The sequence below is a fragment of the Rattus norvegicus genome, chromosome 5 (genome assembly GCF_021556685.1).
Source record: "Rattus norvegicus strain SHRSP/BbbUtx chromosome 5, alternate assembly SHRSP_T2T, whole genome shotgun sequence".
NCBI classification, from domain to species: Eukaryota; Metazoa; Chordata; class Mammalia; order Rodentia; family Muridae; genus Rattus; species Rattus norvegicus.
The window spans coordinates 138,994,659-139,020,226 of record NC_141538.1 but is presented as its reverse complement, the minus strand read 5'-3'; the positions used below and the strand labels follow the sequence as shown (position 1 = coordinate 139,020,226).

At 44.8% G+C, this 25,568-nt stretch overlaps 1 protein-coding gene across 38 annotated transcripts in view; it reads left to right on the top strand.

Annotated features, from left to right (window-relative positions):
- Ccdc30 (coiled-coil domain containing 30) overlaps positions 1-25,568 on the top strand; it is a 92,969-nt gene that overhangs the window by 25,786 nt on the left and 41,615 nt on the right. For 15 of the 38 annotated variants that reach the window (XR_015619857.1, XR_015619856.1, NM_001431189.1 and 12 more), the window contains 1 exon segment: positions 1,311-1,426. Coding sequence is in view for 32 of the 38 variants with exons in the window: in NM_001431189.1 (NP_001418118.1) it covers positions 1,311-1,426 (116 nt within the window). In the remaining 6 variants the exon portion in view is untranslated. 38 annotated transcript variants of the gene reach the window in all.

The window sequence follows — 25,568 nt, the reverse complement described above, 5'->3', positions numbered from 1 at the left end:
GTCGTTAGAAATCTCCTATTAAGAAAGTTCCAGAGTCGGGGTTGGGGATTTGGCTCAGTGGTAGAGTGCTTGCCTAGCAAGCGCAAGGCCCTGGGTTCGATCCCCAGCTCCGAAAAAAAGAATAGAAAAAAAAAAGTTCCAGAGTCAGGCTGGAGAGATGGCTCAGCAGTTAAGAGCACTGACTGCTCTTCCAGAGGTCCTAAGTTCAATTCCCAGCAACCACATGGTGGCTCACAACCATCTGTAATGGGATCTGATTCCTTCTTCTGGAGTGTCTGAAGACAGCTACAGTGTACTTATAGATAATAAATAAATATTTTTTTTAAAAAAGAGAAAGTTTCAGAGTCAGGTAGCTTTACAAGTGAATTCTAAGAACAGGTTAGGAATAATAATACTTGTTTTCCAAAAAGTTAAGGAAGAGAGAATACTTTCTAAATTTTAAGTGACTAGCATTACTGTACACCAAAATCAGGTATTCTCAAATATCTCCCAATGAATATAGAAATACAAAATGGCTCGATGGGGGGTCAAATTGAATGCACTCCCCAAAGATGGACTGGTTAGCGATTGCTTAGTGAATTTCCTGAAGACTCCTAAGTGGCAGAGTCTAGAAATGTCTAGAGTACCTAAAAGACAGGGCTAAAGAAAACTTTCTGTCATTTAATTTTTAAAAGTCAGGCATAGCTGTTTTGAAATTTCAGCTCTTGGGACATCAAGATGGCTCAGTGGGTTAACACTACCAAGCCTGATGACCTGAGTTCAGTTCTCAGGATACATAGGGTTGAAGGGGAAAACTTATACCAGCAAGTTGTCCTCCTCTGACATACACACACACACACACACACACACACAGAGATCACATTCTCACCACCCATACTTACACACATACTCACACACTACACTCTTGCACACAATACACACACACACACACAAACACACACACATAGGCACACAAAATAAATATTTCACATTTCTTGAAGAGCATGTATTATTGTAAACTTGATACTCCAAAAGTGCATTAGGTGTGTGAGAACTACAAAGCCTCTGTTCTGTTACAGAACACCCGTTTGGTGGCTGTCCTGTGCAGCAAGCCACATATGCAGAACAGAATGGCACTCATGAGCGTTTGGAGCCCGTGCCTCCCCAAATAAAACTGGCCCAGAGGGGGCTGGGGATTTAGCTCAGTGGTAGAGCGCTTGCCTAGGAAGCGCAAGGCCCTGGGTTCGGTCCCCAGCTCTGAAAAAAAGAACCAAAAAAAAAAAAAAAAAAAAAACTGGCCCAGAGGAATAACTGCCTTCTCCTCTGCTTAGGTACAACTGACCTACAGAAAGCAAAGGAACACAACCAGAGGCTGGACGAGGAAATTCTGGCATTAAGAAACCGGGTTCGATCACTTGACTCTGAGAAAAAGGTGCTTGGAGAAATGGTCAGTGTGCTTTAGTCCTGGAATTTACTTGTGTATCCAATAGCAACCGTCAGTGTGAGCCCCATGGCTACCCAGCATCCCCAGTTGGTCCTTGAGAACTGGTTCTGACAGTTGTCGAATGTCAGGGTACAGAGATGATGAGCTTTAACCTGGGCACACCTGCCAGTGTTGAGGTTCACTTTAGGGACTTACCCTGAATCGCAACATTGCTGCTGCTGTATAAATGTAGGATTTGTTTATTTTTCTGTGTTTTATGGGTGATGTTTTGCCTGCATATATATCTATGCATCACGTGGGTATAGTGCCCCAGGCGGTCAGAAGAGGGTGTCAGATCCACTGGATAAAGATCATTATAATAAAAAAGGATAGATAGATAGGTAGATAGATAGGTAGATAGATAGATAGATAGATAGACAGACAGACAGACAGACAGACAGACAGACAGATCATTATAATCTACCATGTGGGCGCTGGGAACTGAACTCAGAGGTCCTCTGGCAGAGCAGCCAGTGCTCTTAGCTGCTGAGCCATCTCCCCAGCCCCTAAATGCAGGATTTCCATACAGCATAGAATTAACACAGTCACCAAAGAAAAACGTTACATTACGTTCACAGTCATTCTTTTTAAACCGTTTCTTCTTGGCAGTTTATTGACTTCTAATGCATTCTTCCTTGTGCAGTGTCTCTGCTGCTTCAGGTTACATTTGTCTCATAAATGTATTTCTAGTATCAGAGACAGTGTTAAGTGCTCAAGAAACTTTGTTTTAAAAAGTAGCAAGCACACCTTGGGATAATTCTTACTAAGACCACAGGAATTATCATGTCGACGAGACTAGAGCTTTGCTATCTGTGCTGTCTTGTTGCATACCAACCTGGAGTCATTTTGGAAGATTGTTTGTTTTTTTTTTAACAAAATCTCAATCGTTCAATTTTACTAACGAAGACTCGGGAGCCAGATGCAGGGGTGAAAGCCTGCTAGCTCAGAGAGGCAAGAAAGCACCCAGCCAACCTTCCTCTTTAGCAGACATCCCACCACAAATGCCCCTCCTTCAAAAACCCTCCTTCAAACGCAGCACCCTCCCTTCTACTTCCTGTGTTTCTATTAGTCATTCTGACTCCCTCACTCTCTACGGTTTTTTTCTTCATAATCTATGTTCACTTCCTATCAACTGGTTCCTTGCTCTGCCTCTTGACCGATGGTTGACTTTGGATTAAAGGTGTGTGCTAAGGCTGAACCACACAACTAAAAGAAGGTTTTCCCAGTAATTAACACAATCTCAAGGTTCATGATGTGAACAAATATCTTGCAACAGAAGATAGAACTTCAGTTGGGCAAATGCCCTCACCAGATTGGCCTGTGGGCAAGCCTGTGCTACATTTCTTTGATTGATGTGGGATGGCCAGTTTACTGTTATTCTCTGCTGGTAAAATGAGTCAATTCAAGCCAATCTAAAGCATAGAAAGGCAGGTTCATTGGGAAGCAGCTCCCAGGCAAGTTTACTGGTCCCAGGGAATGAACCAGGGACATCACCATGGGGAAGAATAGAGAGGGGAGGGGATCAAAATGTCTGGATTATGTAGGGAGGAGCTTCTGGAGGAGGGGAGGTTCAGACCCTGGGCTGGAAAGTTCTGGGTAGGGAGCAGAATATGCCAGCCACAGAGAGCAGAACATGCCAGCCATACCTGGTAATAGGTAGCAACTGAGGGATGCTGGGAGAACCTGAAGGCCAGGTCTGCTTTGGTATATAAAATATGAACCTCAGCTACCTGAACCAGGTCTGGAACCTAACACTGTGGGCAGTGCCACTCCTGGGCTTGTGAGCCTGGGTGCTATAGGGAAGCAAGCCGAGTAAGCAGCAGTCCTCCATGGCCTCTGATCAGCTCCTGCCTCCAGGTTCCTACCTTGAGTTCTTACTGTGACTTCTCTCAGTGTTAACTGGAAATATAGGCAAAATAAACCCTTTCCTCCCTAAGTTACTTTTTGAAGGTTTTTTTTTTTCTTTTTGGCTTTTGGCTTTTGGGTTTTGGGTTTTTTCAAGACAAGGTTTCTCTGTGTAGCCTTGGGCAAGTACTCTCAGCTACTGAGCTCTCAGCTCATGTATGTGTTTGTGTGAGTATATGCACACACTTGTCTGCCAAATATCTGTGCCTATGCAAACATGGAGGCCAGAAGGAGGCCACATGTCTTCTCTATTGCTCTCTCCTATTCCTTTGAGGCAGGGTCTCTCCCTGAGCGCTGAGCTCCTGTTTTCTTGGCTAGGCTGGAAACCCCAAGCTTCCATGATGCTCCTGTACCTGTCCCCTCAGAGCTGGGATTACAGGGATGTGTGGAACTGCTAGCTCATTATGAGAGCACTGGGATCCGAACTCAGGTCCTCATGATGGTGCAGCCGACTCTCCAACTCATTGTTCTCTTTCCAGGGCTTATCATGAGTACATGGATTTTGTGAGGGAATCCAAGTTGGCCACTTTATTTTTGTCTACTCTGAGACCACATATTGATTTTTATCCTTTCTATTCAGTGGCTCATAGTTCTAGTTTACCCACTTAGGTTTATGATCTGGTAAAGATAATGTTTTGTTTATACGGTGATGTAAGGGTTAAGTCTTGTTCATTTCCTAAATTGCATTTAGTTTTCCCAAAAGCAGTTGTTGAAAACAAAACTATTTCTTTCTTAAATTACACTGACATTTTTGTCAAAAATCAATTGTATGGGGCTGGAGAGATGGCTCAGCAGTTAAGTACACTGGCTGCTCTTCCAGAAAACCTGGGTTCAATTCCTAACATCCTCCTGGCTGCTCACAAGTGTCTGTAACTCCATCTCCAGGGGCATCTGACGCCCTCTTCTGGCCCCTTCAGGCACTGCTGGCACATGGTGCACAAACTTGCATGCAGGCAAAATACCTATGAACATAAAATTTAAAATTAAAAAAAAAATCAGTTTGAGTCTTTTGCTGAATCTTTGACCCACTCATCTATGTGTCTATTTTTAGAACAGTTACATGCTGTGGTTTTATTATAAGTTTTAGGTTAGAAAGCACCATAGGTCCGACTTTGTGGAGGTTTTCTACGTTTGGGTTATTCCAGGTCTGCACCGTTGCCTCACAAACACCTGTGAGGGCTTTGATGGAGTGGCCACAGTGTTCACATCAGTTTAGGGAAACTTTCCATTTTAACAATATCGAATCCTCAAAGCTATGGAGGTGGTGTTTCCTGATACACTTTAGTCTTCTCAGCCATGGTTTGTATCTTGAAATGCACATGTCTTACACATACTTAACTTTAAAACGTATTCTAAAAGGAAACAAGAAACAAAAGGACACCGTATGTTCGTAAAATATGAATGTCATAAACAGTATAACAACTCTAAACATTTGGACAGATAAAACCTGTGCTGGTTCATTTTTTGTCAACCTGAGAAACGAGAGCCCTCAGCTAAAGAGGCCTGTGGGCAAGTCTGTGGGAGGATTTTCTCCATTATTGATTGATGTGGGAAGGCCCAGCCCACTGTGGGCGGTTCCACGAGGCAGGTGGTCCTGCATGTCTGAGAAAGAAAACTGAGCCAGCTGGGCACAGCCGGTCGGTCGGTCGGTCACAGCTAGGCAGTAAGCAGTTTTCTGCTTCCAGGTTCATGTTTGAGTCTTCGTTGTCCTTGAGTAATGGACTGTAACCTGTGAGCCAAATGGATCCTTTCCTCCCCTTGTTGTTTTTGCTCCATGTTTAAGCATAGCAATAGAAAGGCATCAAGGAGAACGACTGACCACAGAGCTTTTCCTTGGAAGGCTGAGGCTTTTTTTTTTTAATATTTATTTTATTTATATGAGTACACTGTAGCTACTGTCAGACACCAGAAGAGGGCATCGGATTTCTTTACAGATGGTTGTAAGCCACCATGTGGTTGCTGGGAGTTGGAACTCAGGACCCCTGTAAGAGCAGTCAGGGCTCTTAACTGCTGAGCCATCTCTCCAACCCAAGACTGAGGTTTTTGATTCCTCTGTACTGACAGTTTTCACGACGTATGGGAGAGTTTCAGCTATTGTCTCTGCTTAAAAAACAATTGTTCCCTACTTCCATGGTTCTGCCTGCATCTTGCTTGGTCCTTTGGTGTAATATCCAAGGGTCTATTTATTTGTTACCCAGTTTGTTTCTCCAGTATGATCATTTCTACTGTTCAGTCTTAAAGATTAGTTTTTTCTATATTGTCCAAGGTATTTTCGATCTCATCTAACACATTACTCATTTCGACAGACTTTTTCTCCTCTGACAATTCCATTTTTAAAAAATTCCCGGGGTTGGGGATTTAGCTCAGTGGTAGAGCGCTTGCCTAGCAAGCGCAAGGCCCTGGGTTCAGTCCCCAGCTCCGAAAAAAAGAAAAAGAAAAAAAAATTCCCTCCTGGAGCTAAAGAGATGGCTCAGTGTTTAAGAGCACTGGGTGCTCTTCCATAGGACCTGGGTTCAATTCCCAGCACCCACATGGCTGCTCACAACTGCCTATAACACCAGTTTCAGGGAATCTAACACCTTCACACAGACATGCATGCAGGCAAACCACCAATGCATTTACAGTAAGAAGAAACAAATCATTAAAAATCCCCTCCATTGCTCTCTGCCTCTTTTCTCTCTGATTCTATTTCTCCCTCTCTCCCCTTCTCCCCTTCCTTCTTTCCATGTGTTCCCAGCTGACCTCTTCTCTCTCTCTCTCTCTCTCTCTCTCTCTCTCTCGCTCTCGCTCTCGCTCTCGCTCTCGCTCTCTCTCTCTCACCTCTGTTCCCTTTCTCTACCTCTGCTCCCTTCTCAACTCCCCTTCCCATGCCCCCAAATAAACTCTATTCTATACTAAAAAACAAACAAACAAACAAAAAAACCCTCCATTTGAACTCATTGTGTTTAAGAAAATGCACTGCCTTTGCCAAGCCGGTTTCTCTTGTGTGCTTTCTCATTCTTGCTTTTATTGCTTGAGGATGTCGCACTTGCAGATAGTGTATGTTGATCAGATCCACACCCACTCCCTCCCTTCAGTTCCTCTTGCTTCTTCTCCCTAGCACTGAGGCTACACCACACCCAGCTAACACATGTTCACAGTAAAGGCCTGGGTCCAGCAAACAGCAGCCCCTGACTCTGTCCACCTTCAGGGCACAGCTCCACCACAGAGCTGACCCTTGTCAGCGTGTCTGCTTGTTTGGCTGTGCTCTTCCTCTATGCTATTCTACTAGGACAGAAACAATACTAACCAAACACCAAGAGCATCCTCAGGTGGCCTGAGTTCAAATCCCAGCTATCACTTACACGTATAGCTGTATGAACGTATAGCTTTCTGCTCCTTGGTTTCCGTTTCAGTAACTGAGAATGGCAACTTCTCTATACTAGGCAAGACCAATGCACTTGGCAGTTGTTTGTTGAGCAAATGAGTGAGTGGCTACACGAACAGATCAACAAGAAGAGAGAAGACTGTAAATATCTGACAGGTTAATATTCTTATTAAAAATAAGGTATTTTGGGTTGGGGATTTAGCTCAGTGGTAGAGCGCTTGCCTAGGAAGCGCAAGGCCCTGGGTTCGGTCCCCAGCTCCAAAAAAAAGAACCAAAAAAAAAAAAAAAAAGATATTTTACATGTGAAACGCTGTGGGGTTTTTAAGGGCTTGTTTTTAGTTATGTGTATTTGTCTGTGTGTAGTGTGCTCACACAAATACAGGTACCCACAGAACCCAGAGGGGTTGGATCCCCTGAAGCTGGAGTTACAGGCAATTGTGAGTCACATGATATGAGTGCTGGAAATGAAACTCAGGTCCTCTGAAGGAACAGTGGGTGCTCTTAACCACTGAGCCACTCTCCAGCCTGAACTGTGTGCATGTGTGTGTGTGTGTGTGTGTGTGTGTGTGTCTGTGTGTGTATGTGTGTGTCTGTGTGTCTGTGTGTGTATGTGTGTGTATGTGTGTGTATATATGTGTCTGTGTGTCTGTGTGTGTATGTGTGTGTGTCTGTGTGTGTATGTGTGTGTGTGTGTCTGTGTGTCTGTGTGTGTATGTGTGTGTGTGTGTATGTATGTGTCTGTGTGTCTGTGTGTCTGTGTGTATGTGTGTGTGTCTGTGTGTGTGTGTGTGTCTGTGTGTCTGTGTGTCTGTGTGTGTCTGTGTGTATCTGTGTGTGTATGTGTGTCTGTGTGTGTATGTGTGTGTCTGTGTGTGTGTCTGTGTGTCTGTGTGTGTATGTGTGTGTATTTGTGTGTATATATGTGTCTGTGTGTCTGTGTGTGTATGTGTGTGTGTCTGTGTGTGTATGTGTGTGTGTGTGTCTGTGTGTCTGTGTGTGTATGTGTGTGTGTGTATGTGTCTGTGTGTCTGTGTGTCTGTGTGTATGTGTGTGTGTGTCTGTGTGTGTCTGTGTGTCTGTGTGTCTGTGTGTCTGTGTGTGTGTGTCTGTGTGTATCTGTGTGTATGTGTGTGTATGTGTGTGTGTGTGTCTGTGTGTCTGTGTGTGTATGTGTGTGTGTATGTATGTGTCTGTGTGTCTGTGTGTCTGTGTGTATGTGTGTGTGTCTGTGTGTGTCTGTGTGTCTGTGTGTGTGTGTCTGTGTGTCTGTGTGTGTGTGTCTGTGTGTATCTGTGTGTATGTGTGTGTATCTGTGTGTGTGTGTCTGTGTGTATGTGTGTGTATGTGTGTGTCTGTGTGTGTGTCTGTGTGTCTGTGTGTGTGTGTCTGTGTGTGTCTGTGTGTGTCTGTGTGTGTCTGTGTCTGTGTGTGTGTCTGTGTGTGTGTGTCTGTGTGTGTCTGTGTGTGTCTGTGTGTGTCTGTGTGTGTGTCTGTGTGTATGTGTGTGTATGTGTGTGACTGTGTGTGTATGTGTGTGTCTGTGTATCTGTGTGTGTGTGTGTTTTAAAGTAAATTTTTTCATATACAACATAAACCAAAGCAAAATATACCCCTCTTGCAAAGTCCCTTCTTCTACCACACTTCCTTCTGACGATGCAGAAAAAATAATTTTATCCAGACTTGCCCTTTCTTATCATGCCTGGAAAGGGTATAATTTTTTTATCTAATCTTTCTGCCCTGTTTTCTCTGTTCTTTCATGTGACGGTGAAGGTGTAGAATAAATTCATCAGGCCACGGAAGAAGTGTGGTCACTCTGAGTTGTCTCCCAAAACAAAGATATTTTCCTCAAGGCTTCTGCTGTGTGCTGGTGGTTGAAATGCTTGAATGTCATTTCTTTTAGATGTATTGTTCTTGTGTATGTGTGCGTTATTTACATGTATATCTGTGTACCACATGAGTGCCTGGTGTCCACAGAAGTCAGAAAAGGACATTGGATCCCTGGAACTGAAGTTACTGATGGTTGTGAGCCACCACGTGGGTGCTGGGAACTGGACTCACATCCTCTGGAACAGTAGCCAGTGCTCTTAACCATGAGACATCTCTGCAGCCCCAAAGTGATTCAGCTTCTGATGTGGTAATTTCCTCTTGTCTTTGGTGGTGACCAGGATGACAACCTCCATAGGAAGCAAGCTGATCCAAGAAGGGGTTCTGAAGATGAACGGGGGGGAATCCCAAGAGTTACTGAGGGAGCGCAGGGGAAGGATCTATGAGGAGCAGGTACAGGCAGGTAGAGCCTTCGGGTCCAACACTGGGTGTAGCATCCCTTAAGGAGAAGCCAGGGCAGGACAAGCCTCAGATTCTGTTGTAGCTGAGAAAATCTCTGTCCCAGGGGCAGGAAGACCTTCTTGTTCTAGTGTACCCTGAACTGTGGCTCTCAGTGTTTTCCCCTGTTTGTCCCTCTGACCTGTGGAATTCTTGATCTGGAAGAAGACGCTTGGTGATGCCTGCCTAATCTGCCTCTCTCTGTGACCAGTGTCATGTGACCTTCTCTCCCAGAATCTGTCTTACTGTTAAAGATTCTCAGGAGCCATCCCAGTCTCCCTAACACTCAGCATTGAGCTTCACGAGTTTGGTTTGAGTAGATGTGTGGGTCAATCATCCTTTGGACCATGGTGAAACCAGACTCCTTTCTTCCTCATCAGAACTTGCAATAGATCTGTACTGACAAAGGTACACAATACATTTCACCCACATGCTGGAACATGTTTATGAAGATCGTTGTAACTGAGTATTCTTTCTAGAGAGTTGACATATGTAGCCTATAATGTCATAGATATTACTAATTATATAAAGAATAGTATATGCTGTGTAGAGAGGAGGGAGGTAGGGTCCCTCTAGCCCAGGCTGCCTGGAGTTTACTAGGTAGACCAGGTTAGCCTCGAGTTAGCCTCCTGCCTCTGTTTCCTGAGTGCTAGGATTATATGTGTTCAACACATAAGTCCCATTAAACTAGGAAACATTATCAGGGAGCGGTGGCTAATGTGAGTTATGGACTTTAAAGGTAATTCCTGAAGAAGGGGATAACTGAAAATGGACTTTTTTCCCTTCAAAGTTCTTTCACAAAGAAAAGGCTGGAACTGCCTGAACTGAGGCTGGCAGCCAGGTGATGAGCTGTCAGTAACTATTAACCCAGGTTCACTCCCAGCAGAGGAACAGGGTCAGCTGTGCGCTGTGGTCAGCAGGACAGCGAAGCTGTTTCTCAAGGGCTTGTTTCTCAACCTGGACCCAGTGTCCCTCATGCCTTTTAAGGGTGCTCAGTGTCCCCCATGCCTGTCAAGGGTGCCCAGTGCCCTCTGTGCCTGTCAAGGGTGCCCAGTGCCCCCTGTGCCTGTCAAGGGTGCCCAGCCTGCAGGTGAGCAGTTGTCCTTTCCTGACCACTGCTTATTATATTTTCTGACAAAGGAAGTAAAGGGATATTGACAGGTCCATTTTATGTTGACCTGAATGGACTTCACATATTCCTAGGTGTGACTGAGAACCTTTGTGAAGTAGGTTAACATTTGAATCTGGGGATAGAAGTAAGCACCCCGAATGGTGGGCCTTAAGGCCTCAACTAATCGAGGGAATGAATAGAACGAAAAAGAAGAGAAAATCTCTCTCTCTCCTCTCTCTCTCTCTCTCTCTCTCTCTCTCTCTCTCTCTCCGTCTATACAGATGGAAGCTAGACATTTTCTTGTCTTGTCCAGTTATGTCACTGTTTGTTTGTGACAAGGTGTCTCTCTGGAGCCTAAACTGGACCCAGATTTTCCACCCTTCTGCCCCGATCTCTAGAAAGCAGGAATGCACTATCATGAAATCCTAAAAGTCAGGAATTGTTCACCTGGCTCAGGAAACCAAGGCTACAAATTCACAGCAGTAAAAGCCTGACAACGGAGCCCTGAATCTCCCACACTCTGCTGCCACAGTCCTTAGTACCACACACAGGCAAAGCTCCTGCCCCTCCTCACACCAATCCCAGCAGCTTCACTTCAGGGTGCCCTGGAGTGACCTTTTCCTGAAAAACTCCCTTGAAAACAAAAACATTCTTTGGTTCTTAAAGGAAAAATAATCCAGAAAGCTTTTTTTTTTTTTTTAATTAGACACCTAGACACGTACTAGTGTCTCAGTGCCATCTGGCTCATCGATAAGTAGGCTGCTCTCCCTGCCTGTTCTCAGAGAAAAGGCTTTTAAAAAAAATGAAAAAAGAGCAAGATGGCTCTGTAGGTGGAAACACTTGCCACCAAGCTAAAGCTCTGGTGCAATCCCCAGACCCACTGGGTGGAAGGAGAGAGCAGATTTCCACAAGTTCCCCTCTGACCTCCACAGGTAGTGGCATGCACAAACTATACGCCCAGACATTAAATAGAAACATGTAATATTTTCTTTTGGAAAAGGAGAAAAGTGAGCTGTCTGTCAGGGATAACGGCAGCCACGGTGTTTTAAGTGTTTATCAAGCCCCATGACCTGGGCAGGGCTCTCACAGCAGCAGCTCTGGTGATCGTTGGGGCAGACTTCCTCAAAGAATTCCCACCACACAGAGAGCTTTAGGGGATTTGAGCAAAATACAGTCAGCCAGGCGTTGGTGCAGACTTATCTGGCCCGAGTTCACTTTCGACCACAGTTCCAACTCTGGTGGAGACTTATGGATTATATAGGGAAGTGATAGAGAGGCCTAAGGAGGTCCCAGCATGCCCAGTGATGTGTACAGAAACTGCTCCCCACAGGTGAGTGGGCTGTTTCGTCCTCTATGATGCCCTCAGCCATCTGTGACTGGGAGAGGTGACATCAGCAAAACTGACTGTCAGGGGGTTGGGGATTTAGCTCAGTGGTAGAGCACTTGCCTAGGAAGCACAAGGCCCTTGGTTCAGTCTCCAGCTCCGAAAAAAAGAACCAAAAAAAAAAAAAAAAAACTGACTGTCAGGCTGTGCCCAGGACGCAGAGTTGAGTTCAGAGCGTTCCGTGAGCCCTGCCTTCCAGACAGAACCCTGACAGTGCCATGTTCTGAGCTGTTTAACTGTTTCTCAAAGTCCTTGGCAGCTGGCCCTTGTGAAGGAGGCAACCTGCAACAAGTCCATTGGCTTTCCTCTTTGATCGATCAATCACTGCTGACTGACAGGTGAGGTGAGCTCCCTTCAGCCACCGGGGAGCTCTGCAGCCCCGACCTTCCCCACAGCACGCACACCCATTCCTACCTTCAGACTCTGAAGTGTGTAAACTGCCCAGATGCCCAACTCCAGTGTGCCTTAAGTGATGGTGAATTTAAACACATTTTTATAGACCTTATTCAAATGCCGTCAAATACATTATCTTTCAAATATAAATAAGCTGAAACAGTTTGCTGTATACATTCCAAACTATTTTTGTAGTTTTCAAATATGCTATTTGAAAAAGCTACCTTAAACATTTTTTAAAAATCTAAAGCAGCCATTTGTGATCACACATCTTTAATCCTGGTATTTGGGGATCAGAGGCAAGCAGATCTCTGCGTTCAAAGCCAGCTCTGTCTGCCTGGTGAGCTCAGACAGCCAAAGATACAAAGACTCTGCCTCGAATGAAAGCTAAAATATATGACTTTTTTTTTTGTATGTAGTTTTGAAAATTCTTGTTTCGCTTTGTTTTTTTAAGACAGTTTTTCTGTGTAGCCCTGGCTGTCCTGGAACTCACTTTAGAGACCAGGCTGGTCTCCATCTCAGAGATCTACCTGCCTCTGCCTCCAGAGTGGCTGGGCTGTGCTACCATGTCCAGCCATACTTTTTTTAATTATATCATTTTCTGCTTCCAAAGCCACCTGGGTACATCTCCATCATGCTTTCTTTCATATTTGTGGCCTCTTTTTAAATTGTTCTTACATAAATATACACATACACAGATAGATAGATAGATAGATAGATAGATAGATAGATAGATAGATAGATAATAGACAGACAGATGAATAGACAGACAGACAACTACTTCCTGCTCAGTCTGAATAATGGTCCTGGCATGTGTGTATCTTCGAAGCTGCCACTTGGTATTTGATAACCAATGGTGGCTCTTAATTGAGAGACTGTTTCTTTTTGGGGGGAAGAGGGAAAGACTGTTTCTTTTTGGGGGAAGGAGGAGACTGTTTCTTGCTCCCAGCATTCCTAGTTGCCTTTGGTTCTTTCTCTAGGGTTGAGGCCTCATCCCCCATCCACGTGTCTTTTGGCAGTGCTCTCGTGCAGGATGATGCTCTCCTAGTAAGAAGACACAAGGGGAATGTAGGGTGTCCTTAGTTTTAAGAGTTGAGGTATCTGTCTCTCCTGCTTTGTATTAAAAGCGTCAGGTGCCATGCAAGTGTGGCTCAGGAACTCCTCGAGTGTTGGATGTGTGGGAGTGTCTTGTGTTCACTAGGACAGATGTTGATAGTGGCAAGAGAGAAGATGCTTTGAGGAAAATATAGACCCTATCCTATCCCTGGACCATGCTGTAAGTTGACACAACTCTCAACACTTTGTCCAGCTGCTGCCAGGAGGAATGCTAACTGACCCTCGAGTCCTTGCCTCCCGCCTCCTTTCTACCTCATCAGTTTGAGATCGCTATTCCTGTGTTCTGGACCTTGGATGCGAGGACTATAAATAGTAACTCTGTTAACGCAACAGGATCCTGTAGCTTCTTTTTTCCCTGATGCTTGTTCCCTTTGGCTCACTGTCAAATTGCAAATGCTGAAACCCATAATAAGTCAGCCCATAATTAAAGTGAACTAGGAGAGAGGACAGTTGGTCTAACCTGAGAAAGAAGGTAAAACTTGTTGGGAGACATTTCTTGAGGTTTGTCTCAGAAAAGAAAGATAACTAAGAAATGTAGCTTGGGGCTGGAGAGACGGCTTAGCAGCCCTTACTCCTCTTGTAGAAGCCAGGTAGAGCCAGGTTCGATTCCCAGCACTCACATTGCAGTTCACAGTGGTCTGTAACTCAGGTTCCAGGCGCTCTTGTGCCCTCTTCTGGCCACCGGGGCACGGCATCCATGTGGTGCTACATAAAGGCAAACAGGCATACACACAAAGCAAGAACACATATATCTTTCAAAAGAAAGGAAATTAACGTATTTGGGGGTAGCGAGATGTCTCAGTGAGTAGAGGTGCTTGCCGTAGAAGCTTGGAAAACCCAAGTTCCATCTCTGAGACCACGTAAAAGGAGAAGGAGAAAACAGACTGCACAAAAGTTGTCCTCTGTCCTCCACATGCGTACCATTGCAAGTGTTCCCACGTGTAGCTTGTGCATACACACACACACACACACACAGTAATCATTTTTAAAGTTGATTTAAACGAGCCTAGCTTACTTTAAAGATATTTAGTAGCACTTTTGTGTTTTTTAACTGGTGACTTCCGTGGATTGAGATTTCCTTAGAGCCTGAGTTATATCACTAACCTAGGAAGACTGAAGAGACACCAGAATGAAAGACCCAGAGACAATTAAAGTGCAAGATTTTAATGAGGTAAGAAATGAAAAGAAGATGACACTTTGCTCTGAAACAGGTTTTCATCCAGCCAGGCTACCCTTGGAAAAGTAATCCTCCTGCTTCCGTCTCCCACATCCGACTTGAAAAGATAATTCTTCAGCTATGTTCCCTAAGACACGTGAGGCAAACCGCATGAGAATGCTCAACATACTGAAAACACACAGAGGGGAAATCACACTTCTGGGGATGGCCCTTCCCCAGCTCAGTAATGAGAAGTTCACAGAAAGCCTCGCTGGAGCAGTCGGTGAGGCTTGTGGGATGACTACGTTTATCACTTAGAAGGGTTTAGAACAATGTGGAGTGTTGCCTCTTAGCAGTGTCTATCTGTGGCCAGGCACCACTGTCCCTGACTCTCATCTGTGGAGACTGAGGCTGACGTGGCCAGCTCTTCCACCACTGGTGATAAAGCACAGGCAGCAAGGCTCTGCCCTACCACGTGCGCTCACCCTTGGTAGCCATTTCTCTCGGCGGAGCAGTTCAAGGGGATTACTCTATGCTCACTAAGGCACATAGTGATTTTAGATGGATTTCCTAGTAGGTTTTATTATACAACATAAAGTGTGCATGGATGTGGCTGCACAGACTAGATATTTAAAGTAAGCACTTGTCTTAGTTAGGGTTTTACTGCTGTGAAAAGACACAGATGACCAAAGTGATTCTTATAAGAATTTAATTGGGGCTGGCTTACAGGTTCAGAGGTTCGGTCCATTGTCATCAGGGTGGGAACATGGCAGCATCTAGGCGGGCATGGTGCAGGAGGATCCTTCTTCTGAAGGCTGCTAGGAGAATACTGACTTCCAGGCAACTAGGATGAGGGTCTTAAAGCTCACACGCACTATGACACACCTCCAACAGGGCCACACCTCCTATAGTGCCACCCCCTGGGCCAAGCATATTCAAGTCTCCATAGCACTTGTAAGGGAGATGTGGACGTGAAAGTCCGCAATAACCGTCACCTTTGGAAATGATGTAACATCCGAGAGTCATCTCCCCCATTGAGGGAAAATATGATGACGTCACTCCTACCCCATAGTGGTCCTTTGGAAACACGTGAGCTAACTCATGGAAAGACACCATAGTGTCTGATGCAGGGCAGACCCTCAGGAAACAGCGGCCATTACCACCGTTACCCCAGCTATCATAAGTATTTCATCTGGGAAGATTCCATCAATGCTTTACATCTGGGGTCGGGGAAAATGGCTTAGAGCAGTGGTTCTCAACCTTCCTAACGCCGCGACCCTCGTGTTGTAGTGACCCCACAAACATAAAATTATTTTTGTCGCTACTTCATAACTGTAATTTTGCTACTGTTGTGAATTGTCATGTAAATATCTAATAAGCAGGGTGGTCTCAGGGGACCCCTGGGAAAGAGTGGTTCAACCCCCGAAGGGGTCGACCCACAGCTCAAGAACTAACTCCTACAAATTGTCCTCTGTCCTCTACACACACACACACACACACACACACTCCCACTAAACAATAACAATTTAAATATATTTAGTACACTATTAGCACATTGTCACAACCACACATTGTGCCTGCCGCGGTGGCTATGCAGCAGGCAGGACAAGGTTCACTCACCATGGCAGTTACATCTACCAACCTGGAGGGGAAAATGTGCCCTGGGGAACTGGTTTTCCTAATGTTCCCTACGCCACATAACTCTATCATTAAGTTAAGCTAAAGGTTATTGTTATTAAATTTTACAGCTAACAGTGCCTATTGTACAATATTTCACAAAGTGAATCATGGGAAATGACTTTTACAGATATTGAAAATGGGCCAAGAAAATATTAAAGTATTGGAGAATGACTTGTCAGAGGAGAGGGAGAAGAGACAGCAACTGACGTCAGCTTTCACTGCTATCCAGAAGTCCTTGCAAGTGGATAGTGAGGTATCACACTCTCAGGAGCTGGTTTCTTCCGGGTTTCCCAATTTAGGGGTTTGACATGACGATTTGTTTCTATTTTGAGACACATTGTTGCACTGGGGTGCGGGCTCAGTGGGTAAGGCTGCTTGCTGTGCCTATAGTGTAAGGGCGTAAGATGGACTGCCCAGTCTCACATAAAAAGTTAGGTGTGACTGAGAGGCCTGAAACTTCAGCACTGGGGAACTGAGACAGGTGGATCAAGAGAGCTCACTGGCCAACCCAGCAGAAACAGCAAGCTTCCCATTCATTCAGTAAGAGGAACAGACAGAGAGCCAAGGGAAGACATCCAGTGTCCTGCTCCGCACTCCCATGCTGCACTCCCATGCATGGGCCACACAGTACAATGAAAGTATAACTGGCCTCATTCAGTACCACTGGCTGGGTGGCTTTAACAGTGGACATCTACTTCCTTACAGTGCTGGAGGCTGGAAAGTCCTGGCCACCTTCTGTGTGGCCCAACCTGTCACACCACCCTTCTGTTGTTATTCAGGTTGGGTTTAGGGACACCCCCCCCCCAACCCTTTGCTTTTCACAGCCCCACCCCCACCTTCCATTTGACTCCAAGGCTTTCAGAGCACATCAAGTAGCCCCTCCCCTAAAGTAAATGTCACGTGACTTCCTGGCTCTTGGCTACTTCAGTTATCCCCTCATTGTTTGCCCATCAAACACTGCATATCTATGTAATCTGTGTGAAAGTGTGAGGAAAATGTATGACTATATATGAACTGGGGAGAAACATACTCAGGATTAGAGGAAATGCTGGTTCACGAGTCACTGGACACACATTGTCGGACAACACCAGGGTCTGTAGTCAAGGGCAGAGTCTGCAGTTAGACAGGCACGGGAGTCAGCTTGACAGTGTTCTGCCTGCAGGAGCTCAAGCACGCGCATGAGCAAATTCTGTCCAGCCTTACTTTCTTTTTTTTTTTTTTGGTTCTTTTTTTCGGAGCTGGGGATCGAACCCAGGGCCTTGCGCTTCCTAGGTAAGCGCTCTACCACCAGCCTTACTTTCAAAAGTAGCTAGGAACACCGTAGATTACAGCCATACCACACAGCACACAGTGTTCTATGAACGGTGAGATGCAGTTGTAAATGTATTCTCATTGGATATGTAAGTGTGATTGGGGAGGGACTTTGTTGCCATAGCACAGGTGTTGAGGCCAGACAACAATCCCTGGAGCTAGTTCTGTCTGTTCACCTTTACCCTGATTCCAGGGACCACATTTAGGTCAGCAGGTTTGCATGGCCAGTTCAAACACCACAGAGCCACCTTGCCAGCCTTGTATTTTTTCACACAAATAAATATTTGATGCAGGAACTAATAAAGATCTTAGGTTTACCCAAGCTTTCCTTAGAATAGGAATGACTGTAAACACCCAGGCTTTTCCAGCTGAAAAGGTAAACTCTAAACATTTGGTTAACATTTAAAATGAACAATTTGTTAGGAAATTTTCAAGAATCCTTTTTAGAAATGTGATTCCTTTGCAGGAAAATAGACTTGATTTATCCTACAAAGTAGCTTCATATCTCTCTTTTTAAAAATCTTATTTTTATTTTTTACATTTTAATTTCTTATTTAAAGCAGTTTTTAAATTAAAAAAAAATTGATCACAAAAACCATCTTCATCTCTTAAACAGGAATTCCAAAAATCAAAGTCAGAACTCTTGTGCCTTTATAAGGAAATCCAGAGTCTTCCAAGGGCTGAGGGCAGAGAGCAATTTTTAGTAGCATATAACCTGCTACAAAGAGAGAATTCTGAATTAGAAGCCAAGGTGAGATTGAATTATTGATTATTTGATTGTTCAATATTTAACATGCCTTGTATATAGATAGAATAAAAGGAAACCTGTAAGTAGCAGATTTATTTTTTCTTTCTTTTTTTTTAAGTAGCAGATTTAGAAATCAAGAGTTTTTCACTAGCATATAATGAAGTGACACACACACACACACACACACACACACACACACACACACACACATATATATATATATATATATATATATATATATATATATATATTATGGTTACTAGTCAGGGCAACATTCCCCCTTCAGCACTTGGCCTTCAGGATCCTCCTGTCAATGTCTGACCTTAAATCAGCTTCCTACCAACAATTGCCAGAGTATGGGCTACAGTGTAGAATATCAGGAGGGAACGGTCTAGAATAATACAGGGAGATGTGTGGGGCACAGTCTACAAAGTAGCCTTGGTCTGTGGGACCTTGTTAGTAAGGAGAGTGTCAGCATGAGGAACAGTCAGTCCCACTCCTTAGCAAAAGTGGGGAGGGGGAGGAGGGAAGGAGGAGCGAGGGACGGGTTAATGATGGCGGCGATGAAGAGGAAGAGGAGAATAACAATTTAAAACATTTCTAGCCCAAGATACACTCTGAGGTCACGTAATGCGTTTTAAGTCTTGAATCTGCCTGCAGCAGTTATGTCTGAGAGGCTGGTGAAGAAGTTTGTCTTAGTTCGGCAGCTGTAACAGAATGTCATAGGCCGGGTAGTTTAAATGACAAGCATTTGTTGCTCACAGCTCTGCAGGTTGGGAAGGCCAGGGTCAAGGTGCCAGTAGATCCCATGTTCGGTGAAGGCCGCTTTCTGGTTTGCAGATGGCCATCTTCTCTTGGTTCACTCCTCCTCTTCTTCCTCCTTCTCTTCCTCTTTAATCTTTGTATGTATGCACATGATATATCTGTGCACATGAATGTTCACGTGTGTGAAGGGTGGACATGCTTGTGGCACAGAATGTGTCGGGGTCAACCTCAGTTGGCCTTCCAGTTGGCTTGAGTTAGGGTTACTTTTTACTACTGCCTAGGCTAGGCTAGCTGGTCTGCGTGCTTTTCATATCTTCCTGTCTCTGCCTGCCTCCTCATTGTAGGAGCCCTGGGACTCACACACACACACACACACACACACACACACACACACACACACCACCCTCCACCCACCCCCACCCCCCATTGCTCCATTGCATTCTCCTATGGCATCTGGCTTTACCTGGGTTCTGGAGAATCAAACTCAGGCCCTATGCTTTTGATTCAGTGGCTTTACCTAGTGAGCCATCTCCTCAGCCCAAGTGGTTGGTACAAGGATACCAATGTCATCATGAGAGCTCCACCCTTGTGACCCAGCTGCTTCCTAAGGTCTCCTCCCAAGACTGCTTTATTGAGGACAAGGGTTTCTTTTTTAGTTTAGGGATTTTGAAAGAATTGCAGCCTGGTTCTTTGGAAGAATGTCCCTCAGTTTGGGTTTGTCTGGTGTGTCCCCATCATTCCTGACAGGAGTCCTATTGAAATGACATCTTTCCTTCTTGACACATTTTTACTGGGAGACTTAAGCTATGGTGCCATTGCTGTGTTAATCTTGGTTTGGTTGAGGTGCTCTCTGTTGTATCTCTCCACTCTAAGTTAATCGTTTCCCTTCATGATAAGCAGATGGCTTCTCTGGGAGGCTGCATTCCTGTCCATCAAGCTATTGTTCATGAAAAGGTTTTCTTCTGTGCCTTTGTGTCTTGACTAACACAAGCTTCTCTTCAGAGCACGAGGTACTCTAGACTTGAAGGCACCACCTGCTCATCAGAAGGTGGGCTCTGCTGTATCGATTTGCCAAAGGTGCTGATTCCGAAGACGTTTTGTTTGGGCCACATCTAGACTTGTCACAGAAATTTGTAGAAGAAACAGGTGTGATCTTGTAGGCCATTAATTTACACAAAGAGCCCAGAGCCCTGGGTGATTGAACTACCACCAAGTTACATGGAGCTTCTCAGCCTGTGGTCTTGCTGTCCATGACTAGACTGAATGATGATCACTAAAACCAAATGCAAGCTGGCCCTTTCTCATACCGGGCATGTCCTGGAGAATGACTCCTGCTTGCAAAAATAATGCAAATCCAGTTTTAAAACTGTCTGAAGACCCTCCCACACGCCTGTCCCCCTTTTTCTCCAGTTCCTCCTTTTGTTGCCTCCTCCCTCTTCAAGCAACTTAAGTCAGTTGTGTCTTTTACTGCACAGTTCTCCCACCATTCAAATATGCCATCCACAACCTCCCGTCTTCCAAGGCCAGTTCAAGGCCCGATGGTAAATGACACATAATGCAGAGTGTAATTTGTACTGCTTGTTGTGGTTTCTCTTGAGAGGAAGTCTTTGGAGACCAAAGGAATCTCTCAAAGTAAATTGAAACCAAGTTCTGGATTGATCCCTTGGACCCAGGAACCAAGCACAGTTATTATAGGGACTCTCCATTCAGACAAGCAGTTGTTTGTTGTAATTCAGTCCTGTGACAGGAGCTATCTTCTATTCATAGAACTATTTCCCAACCAACCTCTCTACCCCTGAAAGGAGATATGCTTTGGTTCTGTAATACATAAAAACAAGTAACCTTTAAGGATGGCAAATCTACAAAATCTCCTGAAGGCAAATGAACAAAAGTATTTTGCCAGCTCCCATAATGCTGCATACCTCAAAACACGTGCATGCACTGTGTTTTCCTGGGATGCTTATACAGATTCTCATTTCCACTCAGACACAGAGCCTGACACCAAGTGTCTTAGAGTTTTATTGCTATGAAGAGACACCATGACTACATCACCTTTTTTTTAATTGGATATTTTATGTATTTACATTTCAAATGTTATTCTACTGGCCCCCCTCCCCCTGCTTCTATGAAGATGCTTCCACTTCCACCTCAACACCCCGGCATTCCCCTAACTGGGGAAACAAGCCTTCACAGGACCAAGGGCTTCTCCTCCTATTGATTGCAGACAATGCCATTCTCTGCTACATATGCAACTGGAGCCATGGGTCCCTCCATGTGTGCTCTATGGTTGGTGGTTTAGTTCCCAGGAGCTTTGGGATGTCTGGTTGGTTGATATTGTTGTTCTTCCTATGGGGTTGCAAACCCCTTCAGCTCCTTTAGTCCTTTCTCTAACTCCTCCATTGAGGACCCCCATGCTCAGTCCAATGGTTGGTTTCAAGCATCTGCCTCTGTATTTGTCAGGCTCTTATAAAGGAAAACATTTCATTGTGGCTGGCGTACAGTTTCAGAGGTTTAGTCCGTTATCGTCATGGCAGGAAGCACTCGGCATGTAGACCGACATGGTGCTGGAGAAGGAGCTGAGAGTTCTACATCTCTTCTGAGACCTCAAAGCCACTCCCAGTGACACAGTCTAACAAGTCCACACTTCCTAATAGTGCCACTCCCTATGGGCCTATAGAGTCTATTTCTATTCAAACCACCACACCAAGCTACCTGTACAAGTTCAAGTATTTTCAAAAAGCAGGGTCAGACTGGAAGAAACTTCCCTTCTGTAATGTGCTCACAGTATTCTAATATTTTCGCAAGGCAATAGTTTACCCCTTTTAAGAATCAATTAAGGGCTGGAGAGATGGTTCAGCGTTTAAGAGCACCCGACTGCTCTTCCAGAGGTCATGAGTTCAATTCCCAGCAACCACATGGTGGCTCACAACCATCTGTAAAGAGATCTGATGCCCTCTTCTGGTGTGTCTGAAGACAGCTACAGTGTACTTACATATAATAAATAAGTAAATCTTTAAAAAAAAGAATCAATTAAGCTCAGTCAAAACTTGAAACAGATATGTGTGATAATCATGTAAAATCTTCAAGACCACTGGAGTTTTGTTTCTTTGTTCCTGTTTAAAGGTAATAATTATCTGAGATGCCAACATCAAAAGACCAGTCTACCTGTCTGGTTGGTTGGCTGGCAGGCAGGCTGACTAGTTGGTTGGTTGTTGGTTAGTTGGTTGATTGGTTGGTTGGTTGATTGGTTGGTTGGTTGGTTGGATGGTTGGTTGGTTGGTGGTTGGTTGGTTGATTGGTTGGCTGGTTTGTTGGTTGTTGGTTGATTGGTTGGTTGGTTGGTTGGCTGGTAAAACCATGAAGTTACATACTCTTATGTCTACTGTAAACAAATCTCAATTTGTCTACTGTTTAACTAAATCTCAATAAGTCTTCCTATAGGCAGCAGTTTAGATAGCTCGAGGCAGTAGTTAAGCATTGGTGGAGTCAATGTACTTTTTCACAGTTGTGCATAAAAGTCTACAAAATAGAGCATTTGCTTTTTCACTTAACTTCACAGGTCTTGAAGTTTTCACAAGAATTGGAACTGTTAAAACACTGCTCTATAGGGGACAAAACTGCTAATGTGATGACAAGTGAAAACGTCTGTGAAGACCTGGTGTCCAAAGGGCCACTTTTGGAAGTGAAGGATGTGAGCCCGAGTGAGGACAGACAGGCACTCTGGTAATTTGAGAAAATCTGAGCACAGTAACTAAAGGGTTTATCCCAAGAGTCTGGCATTCATTTTTGAGAGATGTAATCGGGGAAAAAAATAGTTTTAAGCATTTCCTAGAGTTTGTCTCTTTAAAAAAAAAAAGTTGTGTGTTGAGTACATGGGAAGAGGACAGATGACGACTGGACAGTGACTGTGGTATGGCCTGCAGCATAGGACAGTGGGCTGACAGGGTGTACCTCCTCCTGACCCAGCATTAACATTACAGGCGAAACTTTCCCTCTTGCCTTTGAAAGTTACCATGTGCTTTGAGTTGAAATGTAGGAAGCATGTAAAAGTAAAAATGGATTGAATAACCCATAATTCTCCTCAGGGAGAGACACTCACCATCTCTCTTCTGGGCATGCACATCTGCAGGTAAATTGTTTCTGCATAATCAAGTCGGTGCTCTAAGGAGTTTCTGCTTTGCTGATCTTAGTTAATATTATATCTGATCATTGAGTTCTCAGAGCATTTTCCTTTTTTACTTGTTTAATCATGTTCCCTAACTCTGTGTTTACACATTTTTACCAAAATTATCCTTCACAGAAGTCCTAGGGGCTCTGGGCAAATGATCTGTTCTAAATCCGGTACAAAAAGTTAGTAGCAGCAAATTACTTTCTGTGGACAAAAGCCTAAAGGTCATTGAGAAGGAAACAGTAGATGCCCATGCTCCATAGACACCAGCCTAAAGGACACCTTTGTCCATGAACTGTGGAGACTGAGTCTTGGTGTCACCAAGTTTATTTCTGCATCCATGTTCTGAGATAGACCCTGCTTCACCGGCTTTGACGCCCCTTGATTTTTATGTTCTCTTAAAAATTTATTTTAACTTCAGAGTAACCCCTGAGTCCAAGGTTCACAACAAGGGAATGGAGATGTGTGGTGGGAAGGGCATTTTGGAGGGATGGTGAGGTGATAGGTGGGGTGGGAAGGACATTTTGGAAAGATGGGGTAGTAGCTCTCTGCCAGTGAGCCCAAAGCAACGAACTGAGAAGCTGGGTCGCCGTGTTTAGGTTTTCTGGAGGGATCAGGAAAAACTAACCCTAGAATACACCAGGGATAGCGTGAGAGGTTTCGAGGGACGTTGTTCTAGCACCTCTTAGGTAAGTCGGTTAATCCATTGTGAGCCACAGATTAAGAAACACTGACCTAGCGCAGGCTGTGGGGATGTGACAGTCGGAAGACTTCCCAGATAGGGTTGACCTGTACCTTCCCTCCATGTGTCTGCCACTTGTTTCCATCTCTCCCCGTCTCCCACTTTGGTCAGATCTGGAGCTCAGCCACATTCAACATTAGCCGTGTGTCTGCTGTGCAGGCATTGCGGGCAGCGGTTGGTAACTTCGTAATCTCCGTGGTCTGATGGGAGAAGACAGTTTAACAAGGCATGGCAGGCTCAATAGTCTATCAAGGGGCAAACGGGGGAGTGGGGAGACAGAGACAGAGACAGATGGGGGAGGGAAGGCTAAATGTGGTGTTCAAGGGGCATATGTTTGTGTGAGGTAGTTTAGAATTACTCTAGGGAAGGGCAGCGATGCAGGCAGGACCCTGAACATGCAGGTCCGTGGGACGCCTGTATCACAGAGGTGTTTGTTTGCTTACTGGTTTTGCCGTATTGGGGTTAATCATGGGACTTTCCAAGCTGAGCTGTGTCCACACCCCCAGTTAGGAGCTTACACAATAAAAAAAACTCCAGTAGACTTTAGCAGCCTGCTCAAAACAATAGGTTCATGCTGTAGGGAAATCACTAGCTAGTATGTGCAAAACATGGTAAGAAAAAATAAACAGAACTTGGGGATTGGTGACTATAATCAGGATGAAGAGTATTCAGTAGCTGGAGTTTGGGAAGAGGCTTAAAATTAATGTAAGAGGTGGCTGGGGTGATGGCTCAGGCAGTGAAGGGTTTGCCAAGCAAGCATGAGGACCTGAGTTCAGATCTCCAGCGCTGTCCACTTGTCCCACTACTGGTTTCCATATGGAGATGGAGGGGTCCCCAGAACTCACAGGGGCTAGCCCGTTTTGACATGGTTTTGTTGTTCCCCCCACTGAGCAAACCAGTGAGGCTTGTTCAACTGAGATATCCTTCAACCAACAAGAGTGAAACGCAGCCAAGGAGGACTCCTGATGTCAACCTTGGGCCTTGACCCAAGCCCATCTAGCTAAATTGGCAAGCTCTGGGCTCAGCGAGAGACCCCCATCTCACAATAAGTGAGATGCCTCAGGAAAGGGTGCTTGCCACCAAGCCCAAGTTTGATCTCTAGACCCATGACAGAAGGGTAAAGCTGACTCCCACGGGCTGTCCTCTGCCACACACGCACAGTGCACACACATGCGCACACAGATTCAAATGTAATACGAATTTTAAATAAATAAAATAACTTGACTTCCGTCTTCATTGCCTCGTTTGCTGACTTGGGGACCATGTCTCTTGCTATGACAAAAGACCTGAGGCTGAATTCTGTTTTCTGTAGCTCATGGCTCTGGGGTTCACAAGCGTGGCACCCATCTACGCCGAGGGCCTTCTGGCATCAGGAACACATGCAAGGAGGGATTATATTATGTAGCAAGTCTGGAAGCCAGGGAGCAAGGAAGGGAAAGTCATGGCAGTTTTGTCTGGTTTTGTCCCTGTGTGGGGCACGTGAGCATGTTTCGGTGCGCCCGCTTGTGGGTGTTTGTGTGCCCGAATGTCAAGGCCCAAGGTTGACATCAGGAGTCCTCCTTGGCTGTGTTTCACTCTTGTTGGTTGAAGGATATCTCAGTCGAACAACCCTCTCTGGTTTGCTCAGGGAGTCCCCTTGGGGAAAACAACAAAACCACGTCAAAACGGGAACGGTTTGCTTCTGTCAGCTGCTGTCTTAAATAAAATTACTGTGAGCAGCATCGCACACTCAGCTCTTTTTCTTACGAATTACTTTATTACAGTGGAGACGGGACACGTAACAGCTCAAAACAGCTCCTGCAGATCCTCAGGACAGTCTACATTCGTGGTTTACAATTTTTCAGAATCTAAACATTTTTAGATGTCTTTAAGGTTCTAAGTAATTGTTTTTATGTATATGGGTGTTGGGCCTACACGCATGTCTTTGTATCACATGCA